The sequence below is a fragment of the Rattus rattus genome, chromosome 2 (assembly GCF_011064425.1).
Source record: "Rattus rattus isolate New Zealand chromosome 2, Rrattus_CSIRO_v1, whole genome shotgun sequence".
Lineage (NCBI taxonomy): Eukaryota > Metazoa > Chordata > Mammalia > Rodentia > Muridae > Rattus > Rattus rattus.
The window spans coordinates 103,992,399-104,012,133 of record NC_046155.1 but is presented as its reverse complement, the minus strand read 5'-3'; the positions used below and the strand labels follow the sequence as shown (position 1 = coordinate 104,012,133).

At 39.1% G+C, this 19,735-nt stretch overlaps 1 protein-coding gene and 1 pseudogene across 1 annotated transcript; both read right to left on the bottom strand.

Annotated features, from left to right (window-relative positions):
- Positions 1 to 1,804: 1,804 nt before the first annotated feature.
- LOC116894137 (olfactory receptor 52E4) lies at positions 1,805 to 2,749 on the bottom strand. Its single transcript, XM_032895855.1, has one exon. It carries the CDS (start codon positions 2,741 to 2,743, stop codon positions 1,805 to 1,807), a length of 939 nt encoding a protein of 312 aa, XP_032751746.1. The 5' UTR covers positions 2,744 to 2,749.
- A 13,032-nt stretch (positions 2,750 to 15,781) lies between these two features.
- Positions 15,782 to 16,733, bottom strand: LOC116894136 (annotated as a pseudogene).
- Positions 16,734 to 19,735: the final 3,002 nt, after the last annotated feature.

Sequence of the window (19,735 nt, the reverse complement as noted above, 5' to 3'; positions counted from 1 at the left end):
AAGACCCCAAAGCTAACCCCCTACCTCTAATAGTTCAATATATTTTTGCATAGCTGCAAGGTTGAGAACATCTGTTCAGAGATCCTTGATTTCTTCTAGGATAAGTATAGGACAGAAGGTTGGTGAGTTTACAAAAATGGTGGACATAGTTTAATAAAAAAACCTGTCAAATTATAGGGGGAAAGTGTTTGGTTTCACAGTTTTGATTAGAGTATGCTAATTGTCCACAAGAGTAGGTTTTATTTCATAAGTGCATATGAGACATTGATAATGTTTACACTTCCATTATCCTTGTCTAGTCAATGTTGCCTTATCTCCCTTTCCCCCTTATAATCATCCTTCTATCTTGATGATGATGATCCCCACATTTTACATGTGAGTAATACCTAATACTTGTCTTCCCAAGGCTCGCATTCCACTTAATGTGAGTTAATTATTTCTAATAGAGATGATATGTCTAAGCTAGCTTCTTTCACTTGCCACATGAAAATGATGCTAAAGATGGGTCTATTTGGTACATTTTTTGGACATTAAGTATCTGTGTTTATTATGAGAACAATCATTTTATTTCTAAGATTAAGGTGATGGATCGAGTTTTGATACACTTTTTATTTTTCCAGTGGAAATTTGTAGCAAATAATTTCCAGGTGCACAAGGCAGGTCATGCACACAAATCTGGAAATTCTGGAGGTTGCCATACCATGCAGGAATAGCTGGTATTATTTAAAACAAAAGTTGCCTAGGTTCCAAGAGATGAATAGGAGCTTCCTTTTGCTATCTATCTTCTTGGCTTGGCTTTTTATACCGATATTTCCTAGTCATCTAATAATTTGAATAATATTGTATTGGCATGTAGACCTAGACGACATTTAAAAACAGAAGACATTCAGGGCTTACCTGCTGATTTAAAGCAAGAATTTACTGGTCAGTCATGAACTTCATCTCAGTGGTAATTTAAACAAAACCTCATTCCTCATCCATATTCTGAACTTTCGAATATGAGCAAATATTCAAAATTCATAGCATTAAGAAATTTTACAGAATTTTTTAAAGCTTGTGCCATAGAATTAACCTTATTTTTGTCTCTAAATTTTATGAAGTACTATGTACACGAAGGCAAATGAGCTATGGAATCAGATTCAATGAGTAATACCTACCATGACTTTCATCAAATTGGAAAAGGGTATGAGATTTCCTTACCATTCATATGGTAGTTTGTTAAATCCCTTAAGACCCTGTTTATTGGAGAAAGAATAAAGAGGGGGAGTATGTGGAGAAGGATTAAGAACACAGAGGGAGCAATAATGACTGTACAGAGAAGATGTAGAGAACTTAATCGAAGTGAATCAATGATTTTAGAGACAAAGGAAAAGTCTGGGCTTATTGTAAAGGGTAGAATCCTGTAAGGCACTAGATGTTCTGATTCAAGAACCATTACCTATTAAGACAAGAGCTAAGCCTTGCATTTATAAAATATTGCTAAGTCACAATGTCCTCCAACATGTAAACTTACCTAAAGAGAAGATGTATGGAGAAATGAAAAGAGGTTTCCCTCTTTATTGCAAGTGATTCTATTCAAAAGATATTGCCACCTTCAGCATTATTTCCATGACTTTCTAACATATCTATACATGTAAAGGGAGGTAGGGAGGCTGGGCAGAATTGTGCTTTTCTTAGCTATTAATACTAAAGCATTTGAATCAAAGTGCTAGGCTTGGAAACCACACTTAAAGAATTTCAAGAGAACTCTGATTATTATACCTTGAGCCATATATGGACATATTTACACAAACTGTACATGGAATTACTCTTTTTGTATAAATATTTTTATAATTTTCTCTCGGATCTGCTTGGTCCTGACTCCATAAATGACAGGGTTGAGAGCAGGTGGGACAACTACATATAGATTAGCTAAAAGGATGTGGATGTAGTGGGGAATGTTTTGGCCAAAGCGGTGAGTCATGAAAGAAAACAAGGCTGGTGTGTAAAAACACAGCATTATACAGACATGGGAACCACAAGTGTTGAGAGCCTTCAATCGGGCATCTTGAGAGGGAATTCGGAAAACAGCTCGAAGGATAAGCACATAGGAAGAGGCAATCAGGATCATGTCCACAAGGATATGGGAAATCACCACGAGTCCATAGATGATGTTGATCTTGATGGGTGCACAAGCTAATCGGGCAAGACCCATGTGCTCACAGTATGTGTGAGGCATGGTGTGGTGCCCACAGAAGGGCAGTCTTAGGATGAGAAACACAAATGGAGTCACAAGAACTAAATTTCTTCCAATAACAACCGAAAGGAGAAGGCTGATGGTTTTATTGGTGAGGATCGTGGTGTACTGGAGAGGTTTGCAGATGGCAACAAAGCGATCATAAGCCATGACCACTAGCAAAACAGTTTCCATGCCTGTAAACACGTGGATAAAGAACATCTGAGTAAGGCATCCCCCGAAACTGATCTCTTGGAGATTGAACCAGAAGATGCCCAACATTTTGGGAATGGTAGATGTGGATAAACACAAATCAATCATCGACAATGTGGCTAGAAAGTAGAACATGGGCTGGTGAAGGCTGTGTTCAGTCTTGATCACAAACAGAATGGTGACGTTTCCCACAAGGGAAGTCAAATACACAAGGCAGAATGGGAAAGCAATCCATATATGAAAAACTTCCAGTCCTGGAATCCCTAGCAGGATAAAGAAAGAGGGGTGGAACTGGGTGCTATTGATAGAAGGCATTCTCCTAGCAAGTGTCTGCGAATTCTTGTTAAGGGAGCCTATCTTCTCATTAAACTCTTCCATTATCAAGGTCCTGGGAGATGGAAAAACATCTGTCCGTGTGCTGAATAAAATAGCATACATATTAATATAAGATACTTTGTTCAAAGTATTTGAGTAATTCACTCAATTACACATATTACTTCTGAAACCTATTGTAGTCCATATTTATTACTTCGTTCTAACTCATGAGATCATTGAAAAAAACTGGAATATTCATTCTTATGTAATATACTAACATTTTTGGGGGCTCTTTTTTTCATTAATCACTCTTAGTACTGCCACACTATGTTCCCTGTTTCTCAAAGTGTGGTCTACTATTAATAAAACGTAAATTCTATGAGATCTATTATACTTTAACCAGTGTTTTGATTTGTTAAAAAATCTATGAGTCTTTTCATTGGTTCATTGTACTCAACATGACATAGTAAAGCCTAATGAAATGTTCTAGAATTTTTCTTATTTTAACTCTGTTGCTCTGAGAAGCCTATCGTGTTACAACATTGCTAATTTTTAGTGCTATTTCATCTTATGGAGCTTATTTATTTTCAAAACTATTTCTATCCTCCTAGTTCTTTAACAATACTCACATACCTCTCTTAGAGTTTTGATTGATGTGATAAAACACCATGACTAAAAGCAACAAGGGGAGGAAGATTTTACTCCAATTTCCAACTCTCAGGTCATACTTTACTATTGAAGGAGGTTGGGGCAGGAACTCAAGGCAGGAATCTGAAGTCATGAACTGAAGGAAAAGTTATGAACTGAAGTAAAAGTAAAAGTAAAAATTGGGGGATGTTGTTTACTGGCTTGCTCCTTGTGGCTTGCCCAGTCTTCTTTCTTTTACAACCCAGGACCACCTGCCCCGGCTTCATACCACTTACATTGAGCTGGGTCCTACTATATTAAATATTAATTAACACAATACCTCACAGACTTGCCTACAGGCTAATCATATAAAGGCAATTTCTCAATTTAAATTTGAAAAAGAACAAAGGGTAGTTTAAGGAAAGATTTGGAGATAAGAAGGCAAAGAGGGAATGGTTTAATTATATTTACTTATAATTTCAAAAGCAAAAGAAATAATTTCCTCTTTCCAGATACATCTAGGTTTGTTTCATGTTGACAAACAAACAAACAACAACCACCACCAACAAACCAGCTTCTATGTATATCTTTCAGAAAAATGCCTTTCTCTTTTCAGATGAATCATGTATATTTGTCTTATAATGTATAGGGTAAATATTATATATGCATACTATTTGTAACCTAAAATTGTGTCTAGCTTTAAGTATAAAAAGATTAAATATGTAAAAGATATTTAGATGTTAAAGTTAAATTTTTGTTAAGTTATCTTTTTGAATTTTTTTAACAATAACAATCAAACAAACATCCCTTGACAAAAACAGCAAAGCCCTTTACTTTTTTGTGCTCCTAGGAAATTAAATAACTCTAATAATTAAGATGACCTAACTTCTTTATCCTGTAGTGGCAGAAGATCTGCTATGGGGGCATAGAACAATAGAATTTTAATTTCACATTCCTAATACACAGATATAAGATATTGGTTTCATCTGTGTACATGCATGTGTGCGTGATTACATGCATGCATGTGTGTGTGTGTGTGTGTTTGTGTGTGTGTGTGAAAGAGAGAGAGAGAGAGAGAGAGAGAGAAAGAGAGAGAGAGAGAGAACAAGAGACATTTGACAGAGACTGAGCCACAAAGAATGTCCAAAACACAAACATACAGGCAGATAAACACACACACACACACACACACACACACACACACACACACACACACACAAACAATATGGGAGTTGAGAAGACAGACAGAAAGAAAGATATAGAGAGATCAGAAAGACAATGGAGTCTAGCTTGTTGGGTAGTTATCACAGCAAGAGAACGTCTTGGTAGAATAATTTTTAACAACACCGTGTTCTGTATGCAAAGAGACAGAGTCATAGGAGACCCCACAGAAGCTGGAGGGAAAGTTGATCATCTAGAATGGTTGAACAACATTTGCCAGTGTTGAAGGGAAGATGGCAGTCTAAGAATTTGGAAGCTGTTTGTGACATTTGGCTCAGTTAATACCGTCTTCAGGGTACAACCGTTTACAATAGGACACTTTACCAGTAAGGGCAAGGTCCCAGGGGAATGAGAGAGGGGGCTAGTCTTGCACAGTGTCACTTACAGCCACTAGTATATTTACTTCTTTAAAAATTTTGCCAGAATACTGGTTCTTGTCTTTCTGCTGTAGCTGTGTGATACCAGCCATATCCGATACATGCAGCTAAGAAGCTGGTCATTTTTGGAGGCCATCTTGGTTGAGATGGGCTCACTGACAAACATCTCAGTCACATAGCACACTGTAAAACTCGAGTTGATGATAGGGCACTGATAATGTGATTTCTTTTTACAGCATTGTTTCTTTCTTTCTGGCCCTGGCATAACATTAAGTGGGCTATTTTTAGGCTTGAAACTACTTCAACTTAAAGTGTCTAAAATTCTTGTTGTGCCATTTACCCGCTGAGGAACTTTGATTAATTTCTTTACTTTATAAATCATTTTCTTTTCCTATAAAATTGGGAAATGTCCAACTAAAACCCATCTAATATCTTTATTTTTGAATGAACAAGACTAATTGATCTGAGGAAAGCAGATTAGAAAGTAGCCAAAAAAAAAAAAAGTCACAGGTGTTTCCTAATGTTTTATTTTAATCCAAGAAAAAAACACTATTTAAAATGGGTCATTGTTGTCTAGAAGATGAGTGGGTTGTTACAGAAGAATGAGGGACTGCTATCAGACTAGACATATACACTTCTCTAGATAGTCACTCATGCTAACATAATCCAGTACTTCTCAATTTGAAGAGAACCAGGCTCTCTTCTCATTCTTACTCTTCCCTCTTCAGCATTCCTCAGCTTCATGGGATCAAGAAATTTGAACTGTATGGGAAGGAAGGTTAATTTAAGTAATTTTGAGATTGAGAGATGAAGGAGGCTAAATTAATAGGAATATTTTGGCTGCTTTACCAGGGATACTACATTAAATTTTAGATATAGTTTCCCACAGTATTGGGAAGCACTTGGTAAAAATAACTGGACTGAGCTTAAAATGAGAGGGAATATGAGGGAGCCAGGAACAGACAAAGGTGAGGATGAAATTACTGATGGAATTGTGTCTGGATTCTGACACCAGTCACGCCTTTATCCTGACTCAAACCTATCAGTGATCTGAAATTTTCATCTGGCACAGAAGTGCAGCAAACCTCATAGATGGCTTTGCTCTTTCCATGGTTTTCCAGCCTTCATAATTGTCATTTACTGAAGTTGGGTGTACCTGTGTTTTTATAAGCTATGCAGGAATGGGAGAGATCAAGAGGGTAGAGGGGAAGAAATAAGGGATGATAGAGAGGGAGGAATGAAAGAAAAAGGCAGAGAAACAAGTGTATAATGTCTTCATGAATATCACAGTCCTTACCTTTTCTGCACCAATCCCACTGAGCTGCATTTTGCTGTGTACAGAATGGGTCTCAAGATAACGGTTAAAAAAAATAGGCTTCTCCGTATTTGACTGCTCTTCCTCTTCTCTGCTATCTCTTCTGTATCCTGCTTGGATTCTGTTGCCACTAATATTTTATTTCCCAGTCTTCACATAGAGCTGAATATCATTGTGGTCTAGGTTCTTAAAGATAGCCCCTTCAAGCCTCTGGGTTTCCAGCCTCACTAGTACCATGATGAGAAACATTATAGGGAGTCTAAATGCGTCCCAGCATCCCTGAACGTAGTTCTCTAAACTCTCTGTGCATAAACCTGTGCCCAAGGGTCTAATATTCTATTCCTCCCCATGACATAGTGGAGAAACACTATACCAGATATAATCCCTTTGCTCAGAGGAGGAGCTGCAGTGTTAATAGTGAGGAAGGGAAATACACCAAGGGAAGATGTTAATGACTGGGTCTCCCAAGGGTAAAAGAAGATATTGAATCTATACTAGAGAATTCAAAGTATGACTTCCTTCAGCAAATCTTCTATTTTGTTTTATTAAAAAGTGTAAGTGCTAGCTTAGTTTGGACATGGCCATAGCTAAGGGTTTAAAAACACAAAGAAAGGGTAGACTCTTAAAATACATTCATCTCTGTGACAGCATGCAGAATGACAGATAAATCCATCAACATCCTTCAATCTAGTGAGAGTCCCATTCCCAGCCTGTACCTAGCATTCAAGAAATGGGGTCTTTAGGAAAGTGTATATTTACACTTTTGTTCGTTGTGGCAAAAATTCCATTTCTCCTAAGAAAATTTATTCTAATATCTTCCTTTTGTAAGGCACAGGTAGTATTTTCCAGTGTTCCTTCCTGTGTGGTGAAATAGGCCTGACAGTCTTCTAAGACATGCTTTAGGCTCTGAATTTCTGGCTGTAGGAACAAAATGTCTAATGAATGATGGAAAATATCAGTTGTTATTTTCTAAGTTCAGAGTATTTTGATTTGTTCCTGATCTAAGAGAGACTAGGGGGTGTTCTGTTCATCCTTCTCTTTTGATAGACAAAATGATTATTTCCTAGTCCCATGCCATTCCCTTACAGAGTCCAGGTTTGATATTTTATCTACACATAGTATTCCCACCTAAAGACTAACTCAATCCAGTCTCTGCTGATATTTTCCCTATGACTCCCCTTTCTATACTGTACAATGTAAGCTTCACATGGTAAATCACAAATGCTACTGTTACCAATTGTTTTAATCAGTAACCAATAATACTTTAGACAGTTTGTTGTAACTTGTGATTTTTACATCTCCTACCACTGTCTTTTGGGACCAAAGGCCTTGGATGTAAAATCATCACCAGTTATTTCTATGTTCTCTCTATTCTTCCCCCAGGAACAGTCCTCCATATGACGTTTGTGCTTTGTATTTTCTTGCCACTGTCACAGTATGTATACTCTACTTTTTTTGGTTTAGGGTTGTCTGCCATTATCATTCTCTTTGTGTGCTGATATTAATGTAAAATTTCATTTAACTCTGCTCCTAAGTGTCTTGGATGGAAGGATTACTCAGACACTGCTGTGGTATATAAGTCCCATAATAAAATGGCAGTTCTGTGAACTGCCCAATGTTCTATAATCTTATATTTCCTATTCTGATCTTATTGTGAAAATTATTAAAGGTCTTCTGGCAGTTTATCATTAACAGCATTATTATCTTGACTTTAAACAACTCTGGATGTTTTCTTAATTTTCCTTTAGAGATAGAAATCCAGATGTTCTTCTTTAAAGACACAGTTCCTGTAAAAAATTTAAGGATTGGGTGTATTTTTACACTGTAGCACCTTAACCCAAAAAGCCTAAAGTAGAGAGGATTCTAATTCATGCTCAGTGATGTGTCTTGAATAGCATTCACCCCCATCCTTAAACATCTAGGATGTTTATGCTATATTATGGCCAATGACTCTGAGTTCTTGAAGATTTGGAGTTTGCATCAGTATTACTTTTTAAATATTTACCAATGTATCTTTTGTTAATTCTTTTCTTTAAAATATGCTAGATACTTTATGACTTCTGTTTCACATGGAAAATTATCCACAATAGTCATATTTTCAATTTTGAAGGACTGACTGTATAATAAACATGAACAAAAGATAGAGTATGTACCATGCATGTCCTTTTGGGTCTGAGTAACCTCATTCAGTATGATATTTTCTAGCTCCATCCATTTGCCTGCAAAATTCATGATGTTCTCATTTAAAAAAATATCTTTAATCTTTTTTTTACAATCCAGTCATTATCCCCGTCATGATCAGCCCACAGACAGTTCCTTATTCCATTCCTCCTCCCCTGTGTCCAAAGGGATGTCCCCACCACCACCCCACCAGACTTCCCTATTCCCTGCAGCCTCAAGGGTTAGATGCATCTTCTCTCACTGAGACTGGAACAGGTAGTCCTCTGATGTATTTGTGTCAGGGGCCTCAAATCAGGTAGTGTATGCTGCTTGGTTGGTGGCTCAGTGTCTGAGAGGTTCCAGGGGTCCAGGTTAGTAGAGATTGCCGATCTTCCAGTGAGGTTGCAGTCCTCCTCAGCTTCTTCCAGCCCTTTTCTAATACAACCACAGGTGTTCCCAGCTTCTGTTCATCGTTTTGGTGTAAGTATCTGTGTCTGACTCATTCAGCTGCTTGTTGGGTCTCTCAGAGGGTAGCCCATGATAGGCTCCTATCTATAAGCACACCATAGCATTAGTAATAGGGTCAGGTCTTGGAGCCTCCCCTTGAGCTGGATCCCAGTTTGGGCTGGTCACTGGACCTCCTTTCTCTCGGTCTCTTCTCCATTTTTGTCCCTACAGATCTTTTAGACAGGAACAATTATGGGTCAGAGTTTTTGAGTGTGGGATGACAACCCCATTCCTCCACTTTCTTTCTACTATTTGTCCCCATTGTTGAACATTTCATCTAAGGTCCCTTTCTATAAGTCCTAAGAGACTCTCACTTTCTAGGTCTCTGGTACTTTCTAGAGTGTCTTCTCACCTCCCACCATCCAAGGTTGCATATTTCCACTCATTTTGCTGGCCCTCAGTGCTTGATTCCTGTTCCCCCTCCACAATACTTGATCATGTTCTCCTTTTCCCTTCCCTGTCCCCTCTGTAAATCAATCTGGAGGTTCCTTAGAAAACTGGAAATAGATCTACCTAAATACCCTGATATACCAAAAGATGCCTCACACTGCCACAGGGGCGCACGCTCCACTGTTTTTATAGTGCTCTTATTTGTGATAGCCAGAAGCTGGAAACAACCCAGCTGTCCCACAGTGGAAGAATGGATACAGAAAATGTGGTTCATTTACACAATGGAATACTATTCAGCTATTAAGGACGAGGGCATTGTGAGTTTTGCAGGCAAATGGATGGAACTAGAAAATATCATCATGAGTGAAGTAACTCATACCCCAAAACACATGCATGGTATGTACTCACTAATATGTGGATATTAGCTAAAAATGTACTGAATACCCAGATACAGTTGACAGAACTCAAGAAGGTTAACAAACAGAAGGGCCCACATGAGCATGCTTCACTACCACTTGAGAAGAAGATGTCCTCATTTTTAATAGTTGAATAATATTCCATTCTATAAATGAGCCATATTTTCTGTATCTATTCTTCTGTTGAGGGATATCTTTGTTGTTTCTAGCTTCTGAATAATACTAATAAGGCTGCTATGAACATGGTGAAATATGGGTACATTGTGTACCCCCTGTGGTATGGTGGGGCATCCTTTTCGGTATATGCCCAAAAGTAGTATAGTTCAGTCTTTAGGCAGAAGTATTTCTAATTTTCTGAGGACCAGCCAAATTGATTTTCATGGTGACTATACCAGTTTGCAGTCAAAAAGCTCAGAATACCTAGGGCACAACCCCAGACTATAAGAAGTATAACAAGTAGAAAGGCCCAAGTGAGGATGTTTCAATTCCATTTAGAAGGGGGAAGGAAATAATCATAAGAGAAAGAGAGAGGGAGGGACCTGGGTAGGAGAGGAGAGGAGGAGGGGAAAAGGGAAACAGGATTAGATATTGGAGAGGGACAGGAGAGAAGACCAGCATTAGGGGTGGGGTGGGAGGGGATATCCTTTAGAAAGTACCAGAGGCCTGGAGGTGAGAGACTCTCAGGAGATAAAGAAAGAGACCTTCCATGAAGTGCCTAACGGTGGGGAAAGAAAACCCCTGGAGTTCACCTCCAATAGAAAGACATCAAGTAGAGGGATGGGGTTTCCATTCCATAGTCAAAATTTTTGACCCAGAACTGTTCCTGTATAAAAGAACTGCAGGGGCAAAAATAAGAAGACATTGAAGAAAAGGCAGTCCAATGACCAGCCCATCTTGGAAATGCATCTCATGGGAAGGCACCAGGGCCTGACACTATTACCATTGCTATGCTGTACTTACAGATGGGAGCCTGGCATGGCTGTCCCCTGAGAGGCCAGACCAGCAGATGAATGAGACAGATGCAGACACATACACTCAACCATTGAACTAAAGTTGGGGATTGCTATGGTCCAATTAGGGGATGGATTGACAAAGCTGAAGGGGAGAATGATCCTAGAGGAAGACCAGCAGTTTCAACTTACCCAGACCTGCAAACCAGAGACTAAGCCACCATCCAGGAACATACATGGACCAGTTGAAGCCCTTGGCACAAATACAGCAGAAGTCTACCTGACCAGGCTTTAGTGGGAGAAGATGTGCCTAATCCTTGAGAGACTTCAGGCCCCAGGGAATGGGAAGGCCTACTATGTGGAGGTGGGGAGGGGTTAACATCTTCGCAGAGGCAAGAGGAAGAAGGAAGGGATGAGGAACTATGGGAGGGGTTGACTGTGGGGGTGGGCAATGACAGGAATGTAAATAAATAAAATAATAAAAATTTAAAAAAGAATGTCAAAATCACATTTATTATTTAAAACATTTTTTAAAGATTTATTCATTTATTATATATAAGTACACTGTAGCTGTCTTCAGATACACCAGAAGAGGGCATCGGATCTCTTTACAGATGGTTGTAAGCCACCATGTGGTTGCTGGGAATTGAACTCAGGACCTCTGTAAGAGTAGTCGGGTGCTCTTAACCGCTGAGCCATCTCTCCAGCCCTATTTAAAACATTTATGAAGAAAAGAATTAGGTGGAAAGCAGCAGAAAGGGAGCAGAGCATCACATCAAATACTTACATCATCCAGTAGCAACCAGTAGGAACTGGCTAGGGTGGTTGTGGTAATGAAATATATGACTGATAAAGAAGGTTCTGGCCAGAAGTTCTTCTTTTGGCTGTTGCTTCCAATTTGCTGTTCCTATCACAGACTCTCTAAGATAAACATGCCGGATATGAATTGGGGAAAAACTCTGCCTCTGGATTCAGCTTCTTGGTGTACATAAACAACACATGATAATCTACCATTACGATGTATATTATAATTTCTCATATACATGGGTAAGATTTATAATATGTTCCTGGAATCACATTACAAATGAATTTTACATTGTGTTGCATTACTTAGCTTAAGTGACATAACCAATTTCTGTGCAGTTTGAAGCTTAAAATATTGGTTTTCTCTTACCTCAAAGTTCTTCCATAGAATGAAGAATTAGTCTGGGTTACCTTGTTTCATTTTCATAAGCCTTTTTTTTTTAAAGATAAAATACAGTTTAGCTGAATTGTTAAAGATAGTCTCACTCACAGTACCTCATAATTCAAAACTGTGAACCAATTTACATTCTTTTCTTTTCTTTTATCTTTATTAACTTGAGTATTTGTTATTTACATTTTGATTGTTATTCCCCTTTCCGGTTTCCGAGCCAACATCCCCCTAACCCCTCCCCCTCCCCCCATTACCACCCTCCCCCCCCAACAATCATGTTCACTAGGTGTTCAGTCTGGAAGGACCAAGGGCTTTCCCTTGCACTGGTGCTCTTATTGGGCTATTCATTGCTACCTATGAGGTTGGAGCCCAGGGTCAGTCCATGTATAGTCTTTGGGTAGTTGTTTAGTCCCTGGAAGCTCTGGTTGGTTGGCATTGTTGTTCATATGGGGTCTCAAGCCCCTTCAAGCTCTTTCAGTCCTTTCTCTGATTCCTTCAACGGGGGTCCCGTTCTCAGTTCAGTGATTTAATGATGGCATTCGCCTATGTATTTGCTGTAATCTGGGTGTGTCTCTCAAGAGAGATCTACATCTGGTTCCTATCGGCCTGCACTTCTTTGCTTCATCAATCTTATCTAGTTTGGTGGCTGTATATGTATGGGCCACATGTGGGGCAGGCTCTGAATGGGTGTATCCTGCAAAACTCTCAATTAACAAAGATGGAGAAACCAAGATATTCCATGACAAAACCAAATTTACACAATATCTTTCTACAAATCCAGCCCTACAAAGGATAATAAATGGTAAAGCCCAACATAAGGAGGCAAGCTACACCCTATGTCTCTGTTTAATTTCTGTTTCCATGATCTGTCCATTGATGAGAGTGGGGTGTTGAAATTTCCTACTACTATTGTGTGAGGTGCTGTTGCGCCCAACCTTGACCAGCAAGGAAGACACGACCAGAGGAGATCTTCTTCAAGCAGTTTTACTCAGGAACCTTGATACAAACTTCTGACCCCGCGGAGCCCCCGCACCACACTTAAATAGCTAGCCCTGGCCAATCCTAGCAAACCACGAGGGTCATGCAGATAGGCTGTCACTATGTGGAAGCTAGCAGGCCAGGCAGGCATAGCCAAATAAGGACTTGTTTACTACAAGGAGTGCTCACCTTTGGGAGGGTGGAAGGCAGAAATCAGCACCATCTTTGAGGTGCAGCACGTCGCAGGTCCCTACAAGGTGCAATGTGTGCTTTGAGCTTTAGTAAGATTTCTTTTATGTATGTAGGTGCCCTTGTATTTCGAGCATAGATATTTAGGATTGAGAGTTCATCTTGGTGGATTTTTTCCTTTGATGAATATGAAGTGACCTCCCTTATCTTTTTTGATGACTTTTAGTTGAAAATCAATTTTATTCGATATTAGAATGGCTACTCCAGCTTGCTTCTTCAGACCATTTGCTTGGAAATTTATTTTCCAGCCTTTCACTCTGAGGTAGTGTCTGTCTTTGTCTCTGAGGTGTGTTTCCTGTAGGCAGCAGAATGCAGGGTCCTCATTGCGTATCCAGTTTGTTAGTCTATGTCTTTTTATTGGGGAGTTGAGACCATTGATGTTGAGAGATATTAAGGAATAGTGATTATTGCTTCCTGTCATATTCATATTTGGATGTGAGATTATGTTTGTGTGCTTTTCTTCTCTTTGTTTTGTTGCCAAGATGATAAGTTTCTTGTTTTTTTCTAGAGTGTAGCTTGCTTCCTTATGTTGGGCTTTACCATTTATCATCCTTTGTAGTGCTGTATTTGTAGAAAGATATTGTGTAAATTTTCTTCTATGATTTTGTTGAAGATATTTACTGGTCTTTTGATCTGGGAGTCTTCACTCTCTTCTATACCTATTATCCTTAGGTTTGATCTCATTGAGTCCTGGATTTCCCATATGTTTTGGACCAGTAGCTTTTTCCGTTTTACATTTTCTTTGACCACTGTGTCGATGATTTCTATGGAATCTTCTGCTCCTGAGATTTTCTCTTCTATCTCTTGCATTCTGTTGGTGATGCTTGTATCTATGTCTCCTTGTTTCTTCCTTTGGTTTTCTATATCCAGGGTTGTTTCCCTTTGTGCTTTCTTTATTGCTTCTATTTCCATTTTTAATTCCTTCACCTGTTTGATTCTGTTTTCCTGGAATTCTTTCAGGGATTTTTGTTATTCCTCTCTATAGGCTTCTATTTGCTTATTTATGTTTTCCTGCATTTCTCTAAGGGAGTTCTTCATGTCTTTCTTGAAGTCCTCCAGCATCATGATCAAATGTGATTTTAAATCTATCTCTTGCTTTTCTGGTGTGTTTGGATATTCAGTGTTTGCTTTGGTGGGAGAATTGGGTTCCGATGATGCCATGTAGTCTTGGTTTCTGTTGCTTGGTTTCCTGCGCTTGCCTCTTTCCATCAGGTTGTCTCGGTGTTACCTTGTTCTACTATTTCTGACAGTGGCTAGACCATTTTATAGGTGTGTAGGAGTGTTGTAGACCTGTTTTCCTGTTTTCTTTCAGCCAGTTATGAGAACAGAGTGTTCTGCTTTTGGGCGTTAAGTCTTTCCTGTCTACTGGTCTTCAGCTGTTCCTGTGGGTGTGTGTCCTGAGTCCAACCAGCAGGTCGCTTGGAGCAGAAAAGTTGGTCTTACTTGTAGTCCCACGGCTCACATTACTCGTGGGGGGCTGCTTTTGAGCTCTCCATAAGGGCAGAAACCAGGAGGGCCTGCGCTGCCCTTTTCCGGGGCCCCCATGCACTGGCGTCCCAGATGGGGTTAGGTGTTTTCCTCTGGAGTCAGAAATGTGGGCAGAGTGTAGTCTCTTCTGACTTCCTAGGCATGTCTGCCCTCTGAAGGTTTAGCTCTCCCTCCCACAGGATTTGGGTGCAGAGAACTGTTGACTGGTTTGCTTCAGGTGAGGGTGTTGTCTGGAATGCGGGGGATCTGCCGTTCGAGTGCCCCTATATTCTGGTTCTCAGAGGCCAGTTTCCTCTTGGGCCAGGGATATGTACAGGGGTGGGCTGTATTGGTGGTCTCTCCCGCTGTGAAGTCTCAGGATTGGCCTCCTGTCTGGGCTTTGAGCTTTCTCTCTCAAGGGGTTTGGGAGCAGTGAGCTGTGGGCCGGGATCAGCAAGGTTGGGGTTCCAGCTAAAAACCATAATTCGGCTTCTTAAACACCCTGTTATTCATTTTCTGTTCATTTGTTTCATTGACAGGTGTAATAATCTATTAAAACTCTTAATTTTGCCTTACATGTCTGACAGTTTCTATAATGAATATTATTCATCAGAGTTATTTGCTGAGTTATTTGGTGATTAGATCCCAGCTATAGTTTCTCTGCTCTATTTTCTTATCCATCATTATTTCTTATATATAATTGGCTAGCTTCTTATTCATCTGATATCACCACTGCTGTTTTTGCCTTGTTTTGCCTCTCCTGGGATGTATATGCCTGTTTGACTCCCTTTTGTACAGTATTGCTTCTGTGTGGTCTGAGAGGCTGTATCTTGTAAAAGTCTGAACTCTAAGCACATTTATAAAATGGAAATTAATCTTTCCCAGTTCTTTTATGCTAACTATACTTTTCATCATTGCTGACCACACAGGAGAAAAGAATGTGTTTTCCTTCTGTTGGGTGTAGAGCAGCCAGGAATTTGAAGGTAGAAGTATCCTCTCTTACTTGGCAAGAGTGACGATTTGGGCTTTTTGATTGCTTATTCCTCAGATAATAGTGCTGTTTTCTGATTCACTTTATATTATTTTTAGTTTGAATTTTTAGATTTTATGTCATTTACTTCTGTGAAGCCCCCCGTGTCAAATATTATAATCACTGTAAAATAGGCATCAGCTGTGCTCAATCGTTTTAAACAAAAAGACTCTTCAGCCTCTGCTGGATCTGCTAGGTTCTGATTCCTTAAATGATTGGGTTGAAGTCAGGGGGATAACTACATAGAGATTAGCCAGGAGGATATGGATATACTGAGGGATGTTGTGACCAAAGCAATGAGTAAGAAAGGAGAAAAGAGCTGGGCCAAAGAAGGCTGAGATGACACAGATATGGGAGCTACACGTATTAAGAGCCTTCACGCGAGCATCTTGAGAGGGAAGATGGAAGACAGCATATAAGATCCGAGCATAAGAAACTGTAATAAGAAGCACATCCAGGAACAAGATGGAAATATTCCCAAGGCCAAAGTAGACATTGGCTCTGATGCTGGCACAGGCTAGTCGTGCCACGCCCATGTGCTCACAGTAGGTATGTGGGATGATTCTGTGTCCACAGTAAGGCAGCCTCAGGAGGAGAAAAATGATGGGGAAAATCATGCAGACTCCTTATAACCATGAGTGCAGCAATCACACAGATGAATCTGTTTTTGAGGATTGTGGTATATCTGACAACGTTGCAAATAGCCACATAGCGATCAAAGCCCATAGCAAGGAGTACGATGCTCTCCATGTCTTTGAAAAAATGAATAAAAAAAGACTTAAGCAACACAGCACTCAAAACACAGCTCCTACAGCCTTAACCAGAAGATGCTCAACATCTTGGGGATGGTAGCAGTAGAGAGACTTAAGTCAACCACAGACAGCATGGCCACAAAGTATAACATGGGTTGGTTAATGGTCCTGTCAGTCCATATAACAAACAAAATGATGAGGTTTCCAACAAGAGCAATCAGATACACGACACAGAAGGGAAAACCCAGCCAGAACTGTGTAGCTTCCAGCCCTGGAATCCCCAGCAACAGGAAAGAAAGAGGGTGGGCCTCAGTGACATTGCTGAGGACATTCTGGTGCAGGTTGATGCTGGGCATGGTTTCAAGGCAGTTGCCAGCTTCTATGGAGCAGTTCATCCAGGCTTAATTGCGATCTATAAAAATTTAAAGAATTTTCAAACAAAGTGTTGATACTAAAAGTGCATTTCCCCAACACCTTTGACTCTTTCCCTTTTCTTCAGCTCTGAGTAAATAAAACTATAACACTGTTCACCTACACAAAAAGTGTGAGAAGCTGAGCGGTCAGTTGTGAGCTGTGCTACTCTTAAAATTAGTGTTGAGAGTAAGGAGGAATGTGAACTCCCCTCTTTTCAAAAGGTATATATGAGGAGGAGATAACAAAAACAGTTAAGTACTATAATAACAATAGGTACCATTAATTTGATATCCACTACTGAAAATCATTGCATCTGTCATTATTACCTATGTTGTATCATATAGTTATAATTAGCTGGCAAGCATTCTCCTGCATCTGGTTTCATGGAGAAGTGTTTTAGTAAGTTAAGCCACTTCCCACTATTTCTCATGCCATTAAACAGAGGGGTCAAGAATTCCAAATATTTGAAATTAAAGATGTTACATAGTCAAAGTCTGCCTTTGTAAATGTTTAAATACAAACAGTACAAAGAAGTAGGGGGAAGAAATGGGTGTGAAGAAGAAAAGATTATACACAATTTCCTCAAAGGAAAAAAAATCTGTATGATTTAGACTACTATATTTTGAGTATTTTTAAATAAAACAATGATAAGTATAACAGTCTTTAGTGCTTCAAAATGAATGAATTTAAGAGTGGAAAAAGATAGTGGTGCCGAATTGAGAGTCTGCAAGCAGACCCCTCATATCTCATTGGATTTGGGTATTCAAAAGCAAATTAGCTATGGATAAGAATTTAAGATGAGTCAACAAAAGGAAATGGAGGCCCATAAACATCTTCCCCTTGTGAAGCTTCTTGATAAGAACCTGCTGACTTTTAGTTTAAAATACATAGCATCAAATCATGAAGCTAAAGGGCAGAGTTTTGGGTCACAGATCTCATGTCCACCTTCAGTTCTGATTTCTTCAGCCTCAATTCTCCCAAACTATCTTCAGCTCAAGAATGCACTAGATGGACTCATAAAAATCACTCAAAGCTATTAGATTCATGCATACAGTTCCATACAGGGAAAATGTGCAGATTACAATTAGACACAGAACGACACGTTTAGGAAAGCCTATGAGGTGTACAAAAGTGAGGCATCCCTTATCCTTTCATGGAGCTGGGGTGCACTATCCTGACCTTGTACGAAAGTTGCATGGAGACATATTACCATCTACGGAAGTTTACTCAGGCATTTTTATTATGGCCTCATTCCATGAGCAGACTGCTTGCTTACTCCATGGCCAGTGTGGCATTATATTTGCTACTCTCCATGTTGACTGGTGCCACTTGAGCAAAATATTCTCCACGCAGATATTGCACAGTTTTCTTTATGTACATATATTTTATTAATTCTTTGAAGAGTTCATAAAATGCATTTTGATTCTGTGGCCTGGCTGTACTCTATAGAATGACATGTTATTTTCAATTCTAACTTCTACAAATACATGAAGATTACCTTCTTGAAGTCCAGAGTAATGAAGAACTGCACTCTGTACAAATTGAGGTTCTTTATTATAGGCTTGCAAACTTAGTTCCAAGAGCATGTGTTCCCATGTCTGTATCTGCATTTTTTACCTCATGTCTCATCTTCTCATCTTGTACTTAACTGTAAACTCCTACAATGAGCTTAAATTTAGCTTAATCCCTCTGAAATGTGAAGGTTGAAGAGAGGGCAAATAGCTAATAGATATTTTGTGTCTCTTCTCATGTGAAAGTAATGTGAAATCCCTTTAAATGTAAAGAGCTAAAATGTACTGCTCTGTCCTTTAACTATTGTGGCTCCTTTCTCAATGTATCACTTATTATGTCACCAAAACAAGAGAAGATATTGGAAAACTAAGTAAAATTACAGGACATGTAGTGATATTAGACTATGAAGCAGAATCAGATCCTGATTCATTCTACTCTCAGCTGATTAAACATAGGCAAGTTATATCATGTCCTGAGTTTCTGTTTCATGTAGATAAATGCACAGTAGTGTCTATATTTGAATGATAAGTCAATGTCTTTCTAATGCCTCCCAATGTCTTCTCCCTTAATCTTCATCTACACTATTACTCCATTACATTGTGTTCACTACTCTGATATAAGCCTTATGTATTTTCACCTATGAATAGATTTTTCTTTGGTTCTGTATTCTTTTCTAATTATACTTTTATTCTTTGAAAGTTTCATTCTTTCTGTTTCAAGTGTACATTCTGCAGCATACCTTCATAAGGACTCAATGTACTTATGAGTACAGGAGTACAAGGTACAAAGTTCTGCTCATGAGATCCTCTATCTGTTGTTTGTTCAGATCCTTGAATCCTTATGTATGATACAAGTCCTCCCCAAAGGGTATGTGAGTCTAGCTTAGATTTGGTACAGCCTCCACCTTGCCTTTTACTAATTTTCTAACCCACGAATCTAATTTCCCCTCAAGATCTACTCCCATATGCCATTCTTACAACTTTCCCACATGTAAGCCTAGTTCTAGTCCCACTGATATCATGGAGGTGGGTTGATGTCTTCATTTTCCCATGAGATAGTACTTTCTAGCAGGCAGGAATAGTTCTGTACTCGGTTTCATAGAAAGGGACATTTATATTACAGTTCACACTCCTTCAATTCCCTGGAGAAACACAGTTTACTTGCCATGAAGAAGTTGGAGAATCGGGACTACAGTATATTTTTAAATTCTTGAGTATTCCTCTCAGGATTTTATATCCCGTGATTCCCAAAGTAGAGTTACTTATTGCCACCAAAGTCAGAGCTCATTTCTGCTTTTGACATATCTATTCATTGCTCTATCTTATTCCCACCTCATTACATATTACTCCCATCTTATAGCCAGCTACAGATTTTTAGGTCATATATTTATCCATGTATAAATCTAAACTTCAAATGAAATATGAAATAAAAC

What these genes read in the sequence shown, in the direction of transcription:
- LOC116894137 (XM_032895855.1), bottom strand. Translation starts at nt 2,743, where the DNA reads ATGCCTTCTATCAATAGCACCCAGTTCCACCCCTCTTTCTTTATCCTG.